General features: G+C 35.9%; 1 protein-coding gene across 1 annotated transcript; it reads left to right on the top strand.

Moving 5' to 3' along the window:
• Positions 1–1,489: 1,489 nt before the first annotated feature.
• LOC114742869 (dnaJ protein ERDJ2A) lies at positions 1,490–7,823 on the top strand. The gene is made up of 11 exons (XM_028931098.1): positions 1,490–1,572; positions 2,366–2,593; positions 2,694–2,789; positions 2,954–3,074; positions 3,187–3,293; positions 3,412–3,629; positions 4,200–4,377; positions 4,465–4,584; positions 5,411–5,497; positions 6,203–6,313; positions 6,753–7,823. The coding sequence occupies exons 2-11, from the start codon at positions 2,408–2,410 to the stop codon at positions 7,581–7,583; spliced, it is 2,055 nt and encodes a 684-aa protein (XP_028786931.1). The 5' UTR covers positions 1,490–1,572; positions 2,366–2,407; the 3' UTR covers positions 7,584–7,823.
• Positions 7,824–9,011: the final 1,188 nt, after the last annotated feature.

The raw sequence follows: 9,011 nt of genomic DNA, 5'->3' as shown, positions 1-9,011 counted from the left end.
TTCTGATTCACATAATGGTAATTCCAAATAGAGTATTTATCTCACAATATCCAAAAGATGATTAAATATATATCTAGCAAATTTGTTCAAATAAAAATCTAGCAGATTTGTTCACCAAGTCACTTCCTATTACAATATTTGAAAAGTTTGTTTATGATATCGGATGTCACAAACTCAGGGATATCAATTGATGTTATCAAGAGGGAGAGTTAATACACGATGTACTCTTTTTCCTATGGTTTTTTTTCCACTGGGTTTTCTAGCAAGGTTTTTAATGAGGCAGCATCGAATAGTCTATCAGTGAATGTGTACTCTTTTTCTTCAACTAGGTTTTTATCCCACAGGGTTTTTTCTAGTTGAAGTATTTTAATAATGCACATATCTTATATAATGGATATCCAAGGGGGAGTGTTATAAATATTATAACATGTGGATGTCCATCTCCTCTTCTTCCTCTTCCTCTCAACTTCATCATCAACTCCCACTACTTTCACTACGCATTAATCTTCCACTACTCCATTACCTTTCCACCATGCCTTTAATCTTGTAACTCCTCCCACTCATATTCGTGTGGTTTATTGTCCACTATCTATCATTTAAGTACAAATGTAACTTATGTGTAAGACTATGCCTATAAATAAGGCATGCCATTGTATTGTGATGCAAGTGAAGGAATACAATATCATTCTCTCATTTTCTTGTCTACTTCTCTTCTCCAATTTACTTTCATTGTTAGTTAATTTCATAACATAGAGTATATTATTTTGCATTATTTTATCAAGAAATATATGTTTGACTATGCAGTCAAAACTTTTTTGTGTTATTTTTTCTAAAGTATACAAATTTATCACATCATTATGTCATTCTTCAATTTTAAAGTCTTATTTTTTGGTTAAAAAAAAAGTTTAAAGTTTTATTTGACACTTTTCCTAAAATATAAGAACATTATTGCATTTTAATCTACTACCTCTGGTCCTTAATATAAAACCTTATTTGACTTTTATTTTGGTTCTAAATATAAGAACCCAATCTACTTTGTCTCTCATATTTACTCAATTTTTTCTAAGATAATCCTTCTAATAATTATAGTTCTAGTTAATATATTTGATTAGTAAGGATATTTTAGAAAAGATAACACCTATTTAGGATAAATAACTAACTCAACTTACTTTCTTAGTCTTTTCAAATTAATCAACTGGCTCTTATAATTAGGACCGGAGTAGTATTTAACTTTATTATATTTGACATGAATAAAGTTTATATGATGTCACAATAACATCAGTGTACTACCATTCTTTTTAATGTTTATTGTGCAATTATTTACAATTGAAGAAATTATTTATCTATACAACACTACTATATTAATTAATTAATAAGAACAAGAAGGGTAATAAAGATATAATTTTTTATTCTCATTAAAAAGGAAAACCCTAAAAAAAAAAAAAGGAAATAATTTAACCCACGAACGACGAAGAGCTTTTATATCTCCATCAATTGGCAGAACTGAAGGCAAGCTTCGGTTCCCGGCAGTCTCTACTCGTTTTCTGCGATCTGACTTCCGAGACGAGTGAGGTGATGGCTTCCTTTTCCTCAGATTCCTCTCTATTTTCTGAACTGCATGCAACCACCTCCATCTAACCTTACTGTTAATTCATAAGCGTTCTATTAGCTTTAGCTCTATAGAATGCTGATATTTCCTGACACCGAATTCTTGGCACAAATCTATTTATCTCCTTTGTACCGGCTTATTCGCAATTTCGCTCTTCACTGCTTTGTTTTGAGGGTTCTGATTTGGCATAATCTGGATCTCCTTTTCGGGTTTCATTGATTTATTTGAACTTCTTTCTGTTGAATTTTATGGTCTAAAAGTGATTGTGGTTCAGATTGTGTTGTGTTTGTCGTTCTTTGTGTATCTTCATGAAATTTTTTCGAAGTTTAATGAGGTCATGGCCTTCGTTGCTTCTGATTCTAACATTTTCTTCTGGCACAAATGAATGAAATTCCACGGTTGACTTTCTCAACCTTATGGCAAAAGGAATTGGTGGTGACATTTCGATTTAAAGTTGATGATTTTCTATTCTCTTTTACAATATTTTTTATATGTTTGCATGGAAACTGTTTTCCATTCCCATGGGGGACACCGGACACGGATTAAACATATACCCCTTACCCCTGCATCGAGAAAAGGGATACAATTCAAGTTCTTGCAATTCCTATTGCCACCATGTACAGGCGCATGGTGATTCCAATCCTCGTATTTCTTTATTTCATTATCCCACTCCAAATGTTAAAGCTTTTGATCTTTCAAGTGGATGATAAAAATCAGATTTAAAACACAACCTTCTAACAAGAGTATTCGTTGCAGGCCTAATAACTGTATACGAGTTGTTGAACTCAGAAGGTCGAAATGGCAGCATCAGAGGAGAACAGTGCATTGTTCCCAATATTCATATTGACAATAATGGCCCTTCCCATTGTGCCTTATACAATTACAAAGTTATGTCGTGCTGCTACTAAGAAATCAAAAAGTATCCACTGTCAGTGTTCTGAGTGCTCGCGATCAGGAAAATACCGGAGATCAATATTTAAGCGGGTGGGTTTATACTTTATGATTACATAATTTCCTGTGGTTTCAACAGTAATCTTAACAATGGTCCATCTTACTCTTCTTTCTTTACCCTTCAATTTTGCAGATTTCAAATGTCTCTACATGTAGTAACCTGACATTACTACTTCTCTGGGTGGTCATGATTGTTCTGGTTTATTACATAAAAAATATAAGTGGAGAGGTAAACAATTAACATTTGAGATGAAGTAGGCCACATTCTGGTCTGTTGCGTGATATAATATCATGGTCTATTATTTTTTATTCACAATATTGTTACTATTGAGTGAGTGTTCAAACGTTGCACACCCTGAGATTTCTCCCCTCTTTTATGGGTTTTTTTGGCAGATTCAAGTTTTTGATCCATTTAGTATTCTTGAATTAGAGCCTGGAGCCGCGGAGTCAGAAATAAAGAAAAAGTATAGGAGGCTTTCTATTCAGTATCACCCTGATAAAAACCCAGATCCAGGTTGAAGGTGTTTCAGTTGTTTAATACATGTTTCTGGCTTTAATGTTTGCAAGATAATGTACTTTTTGTTATTATTACCGCTGAGTTTTGTATTGCACTCCTTTTACTTCAGAGGCCCACAAGTACTTTGTAGAGTACATCGCCAAGGCTTATCAAGCTTTGACGGATCCTATAGCACGTGAAAATTATGAAAAATATGGCCATCCTGATGGCAGACAGGTAATGAAACCAGATGTCAGAGGTGAAATGCTTGGTGGTTTCCCTTGTTTGTTTCCTTGGTGGAATAGAATTATCTTGTAACCTTGCTCTGGAAATATGGATGATAATTTTGTTGCAGGGATTTCAAATGGGTATAGCTCTCCCTCAGTTCCTGCTAAATATTGATGGGGCATCTGGTGGAATACTGCTACTTTGGATTGTTGGTGTTTGCATTCTCTTGCCTTTGGTTATTGCTGTTATATACCTCTCTAGATCATCAAAATATACCGGAAACTATGTAATGCATCAGACACTGTCCACTTACTATTATCTTATGAAGCCTTCTTTGGCTCCAAGGTAGATTGATGGTTTATCTTTGTTCTAGCTGATTTTTTTTTCTTTTTTAATAATCTTTCCGCCCTTCCCTTGGTGATTCATTGAGGACATGTAAAGGACCAAGACACTTTCAGTTATCCTAAGAATATCGTGATTTAAAAGCATAGAATATTGGCGTATGTTTAACATGATCTTGTTTCAATTTGAAGTTCAATGAGGAAATTTACCATGTGATATTTAGGGAAATTGGGTTTATGCATCTCCAAATGGGATTTCGCACCCTCTTTATCCTAGACACATTTAATTTAGTCTTAAGAATGCAAGTGATGTCAACATTCTTGGGATTTAAATATTTTCTTGTTGGAATTAGAACGAGGTAAATAATCAATCATCTTATTATTTTATAGATCTTATAGATTACTGGTCAAAATGGCTTTATTAGGGGTGCCTTGCTGTATAGTGCAATAAATCAGATACCACTCCCCACACCCACCCAAAAAAAAAATAAAAAATAAAAAAATCATTTGATATCAACGTGGATCTAATATCCGAAAACTAATTTTAAATTCTTGTGGCTTCTATATCATACAGCAAAGTCATGGATGTCTTCATAAAGGCAGCTGAATATATGGAAATTCCAGTTCGTAGGACTGATGATGAACCGCTTCAGAAGCTTTTTATGTTGGTAAGAAGTGAGTTGAATCTCGACCTAAAGAACATTAAGCAGGAGCAGGCTAAGTTTTGGAAGCAGCATCCTGCACTGGTTAAGGTATTACCTTATATGGAAGCCATCCAGTTAAAGCATCCTATTCTAATTCGTTATGTACTCACAACTATGCCATTTTCTTTTTCGCAGACTGAGCTGTTGATTCAAGCTCAGTTGACTCGTGAATTTGCAATGTTGTCTCCATCTTTGCAAGGTGATTTCAGGCGAATTTTAGAAATGGCACCTCGTCTTCTTGAAGAGTTAATGAAGGTGACTTGGCTAACTAATTTTAATCTTTGAGAAGACCTAGAGCTCTCTTGCTTTATTTACCTTGCTTTTCACTTTGAATCTGAGCTTTCCTCGTTAATCATTATCCACTGGTTCCGTGACTAAAGAACTGTGGAAACATTAAATCCTTACTTGTTACATGGCGAATCAAGATCTTCTGCATAACATTTGTGCCCGGTGTCCAATGGTGCTTTCTTTAATATCTTTGTTAAGTCCAGGGCACATGTCAAACGTGCACTTATGCATTGTTTAAAATGGAAAATATAATAGAACCCGTCTTGCGGACCATAAAGCATATGAAAATCCAGCTTTTCTTATAGACTAGATATGGACTGTGGATATGTTTCCTGTGTGCAACTTCAGGAAAAATATGCAGTCATGCAAAAATGTTCGATTTTACATGAGCCAATCGTAATTAATAACTGAACTGATCCCAGTGGATTTCCTGGATGCTTGGTTTTAACATTAGCATACTTGAGTTAACTTGGAGCAAATTTTTGTTGTCTTGTTTGCATCATGCTGATTGCGATAGATTGATGCTAAATTGCAAATGTAAAGATTTTAGAGAACTAAGACAAGAGAATCTTAGATATTTACAATATAACACCTCTAATAAAAGGTGGAGTAATTCATATCGTATGTGTAAGTTGTGTAACATGTGTTAGACATCAGAAAGTTTTGATTGCCTGCCGCCATTCTCATATGAAGAATGTGATAATGACATCTTGCTGTTATTTTATTCATACTTGTGAACCTGTGATCTTTCCATTTAACACTACATTAATCAATGTTCTACTTTCTGTAAAAGATGGCAGTTATACCACGCAATGCTCAGGGGCATGGATGGCTGAGGCCTGCAATTGGTGTTGTTGAGCTTTCTCAAAGTATTATTCAGGTGATAAATCTAAGTTCAAGCTAATGATAATTACTATGGTGCCAGGATTTTTCTGCTAGCCTGGCACTGATTAGTCTCACTGTGGCTCATTGTGTGGGTTATTCTCAGGCTTAAATCCTATTGTTCTGTGGATGTGACCTTTCAATCTCTATTCCATGCTTATGTGTGCATGCTGACAAACTGATGACCTCTTCTAAACAACCTGTTCACATGGTCATGTTTCATGATTCCCTATTGGCAATATAATTTCTTGAGTTCCTGGTGAGAATGTTCGTCTGTCGCATTTGTCAGATGGATATAATGTTGTTCCCTTCAGAATGTGTGAATTCAACTTCTCTGTTATCTATTATCATGGATCTTGGATTACTGAACTCAACTTTGGACTCACTTATGCTGATGCCTATGGGCGTGATGGCTTCTCTTTAAAAGAGATGGCAGTGAAAAGCATTCTGGTTTTTCTTGAGAAGAGTTTGTACGTATTGATATGTCCTTGGCTGTGGATGTCTTTGTGGTTTAAACTTCTGATATAGGGGATAAAATTGTGCTCATTCTTGTTCTTGTGTAAGCTTTTAATTGTTTTCCCTGTTTGATGTATCATTTCAATATAGATATCCCCAATCCCCAATTATTATTTTCCTTCTCCTTTGTATATTTAAAAAGCCATTGAAATAAATAGTTCTTCCTGCCTTATGATCTCTTATGTAGGCTGTTCCCCTCAGTGCGAGAAAGGCTACTGGTGGATTCCCTGAAGGCATGGCACCCTTTCTGCAGTTGCCACATATAAGTGAGACTGTTATTAAGAAGGTAGCCCGCAAGGTAAGTCAAAATAATCTGCATGCCTTTTCAGCCTAATGCAGTTCCCAATTATCATTAGTTGCGCTCAATGACGTCCAAATTCTGAAAATTTTCCTGAGTGGAAATGAAAATTATTTGCATGGGTTTGGCTAGCCCTTATCAAGTATTGGATAGGGTTTTAATTGTTGAGTAGAGTGATCAATCTCATAAAATTACAGGAATATGCCTCCCACCACCAGAAAAACAAACGCAAAAAAAGAAGGAAAGAGGGGACTTAAAAAAAAAAGAGGGAGTAATAGAACTGTCTTTTGCTCTGGAAAAATGGCACGCAACTACACTAAATTTCCCATTCTACTGGATGAAAGAGTAGAAATGTTGTTGAAGAGTGACTATTGAACATTTTGAATTTCCCATTTGTTCCAGTTATCTTGTCCTAAACATTTTCCTTCCTGACCTGCAGAAGGTGAGAACATTTCAGGAACTTCGGGACATGAACTCACAGGAGCGAGCTGACCTGCTTATTCAGTCAGCTGGGTTAGCTTCTGCTGAAGTGCAGGACATTGAGGTGGTGTTGGGCATGATGCCTTACTTAACTATTGAGGCAACTTGTGAGACTGAAGGTGAAGAGGGTATACAAGAGGGTGACATTGTTACAATCCATGCATGGGTAAATATTAAACGGGGTAATGGTCTGATTGGTGCTCTCCCGCATGCCCCTTACTACCCATTCCACAAGGAGGAAAACTTCTGGTTTTTGCTTGCAGATTCTGTTTCAAATAATGTGTGGTTTTCTCAGAGGGTCAGTTTTATGGATGAAGTTGCAGCCATTACTGGTGCATCCAAGGCAATCGAGGAATCAATGGAGGGTTCGGGAGCAAATGTGAAGGAGACTAGTAGGGCGGTTTCAGAAGCTATTGAGAAGGTGAAGGGAGGGTCTAGATTGGTAATGGGCAAGTTCCAGGCCCCATCAGAGGGTAACTATGGTTTAACTTGCTATTGTTTGTGCGACTCTTGGTTAGGATGTGACAGAAGGACAAATATAAAGCTCAAAATTTTGAAACGAACTCGGGCTGGCACCAGGGGTTTGGCTGTGGCGGATGAAGGGCCTGCGGTGGAGGATGGGGTTGAGGAGGATGAGGAGGACCAGGATGGAGAATACGATGATGACTATGAGAGTGAGTATAGTGAAGATGAAGATGATCAAGACACAAAAAATAAGCATGGAACTGCAAATGGCACTGGCGATAAACATGGTCAAAGGGCATATAACTCAAACAGTGATGAAGAATGAGAACGTCAGGTTTATGTTGTTGATGCAACTGTATGCGGTCTTTTTCCCTCCTGATTGTTAGAGGAACAATCAACACAGTAATAAGCCATATATACTGCCCTCTTCAGTCTGTCCCAGATTGGAAGTTTTGATATTTAGGCTTCTGTGTTATCCTCAGTCCAACTCATGTCATGGTTAAATTGTCATTTTATAAATACTGAGAATCATTAACTTATTTATCCTGCGGCATTAATTTTGTTACGGGGCACGGGCAATGATAGCTTTCAAGTCACGGGGCCGTTCCGGAGGGATGATCACGGATAAACTACCAAGCGGTTGCGTGACCTGGTTTATGAGCGCTGGGTGCTTTACCCTTCCACCCGGAAATCTGAATGGGGCAATCTTTTATTTCTTCCATGTAAAATTAATCTACCTATTTCACACAACAAATTTCGTCTCTTTTATCTTTTTCTTAAAAAAAAGAAAGTAAAATGATGATTTATATTTCCTCAAAAAATATTATTATTTGTTGTCGTGGTGCTTTAAAAAGTATGATTTTTCACGCTTCACTTTTTTCGACTTCTCTCTCCTCTGTGAAATGAGATTTTGCAATGAACATTTATGATGGCATGCGATTTCAGTGAAAGTAGGTTATTTTCTCGTGACAAGAAGAGGAAAGTATAATCGCTATTGTAACACGGCGGATAAAAAATAAAACCATTTTGATGTTAATAGTAATCACAGAAGTCCAGATGTGGTGGTGAAACTGGTAGATTTACGGGTACTCGATGCGTGGCCATGGACAGTTCCCCTCATTTATCGCTCCAGAAATTAAATATATAACAAAATACTAATGGAAAAATATGCATAATGACCAGAATGATCGGGTATTTGCAGACCATGACATTATTATTTTTTTCCCAGATTATTATGCAGATCAATTTTTCTCCAAAAAGATTATAATGTGTAATAATTGAAATGTTCCTTTTTGACCAGATGATTGGAATGTTCCTGAGATAAATAGTTACTTCTTTAGTATATTACACACATGAAATTTAATAATCATACAAATAAAATTCAGCATTAAGACGAACACGATTATGTTTCCAAATAGAGCATTTTTTGAGAATTAAGTTTCAAATTCTCATCTATATAAAACTATTGAATATATCACTGTGAATGGTATAATAAGCGTGCGTGTTGTGGTTAAAAAAAATATTTATCTTATATTTTTTTTAAAAATTTTTTTAAGAAAATCTTGATCCAGCATAATAATTTTAAAAATGTAAGATCTTTACCTATATATAATTTATTATTTTAGTCTTTAACCGCAATCCTCCCAAACATAAATAGTTTGCAAACAAAGAAAATAAAAATAATGATAACATGAGGTGGGCAGTGTCGGATGAACACGTGATAAGGTGTGGCGCCAAGCAACACGAGATTTTT

This window comes from Neltuma alba, unplaced genomic scaffold (assembly GCF_004799145.2).
Source record: "Neltuma alba isolate B1F8T4 unplaced genomic scaffold, ASM479914v2 tig00003893_pilon, whole genome shotgun sequence".
Taxonomy (NCBI): domain Eukaryota; kingdom Viridiplantae; phylum Streptophyta; class Magnoliopsida; order Fabales; family Fabaceae; genus Neltuma; species Neltuma alba.
The sequence above is the reverse complement of the archived record's forward strand: the minus strand, read 5'-3'. Positions and strand labels throughout refer to the sequence as shown.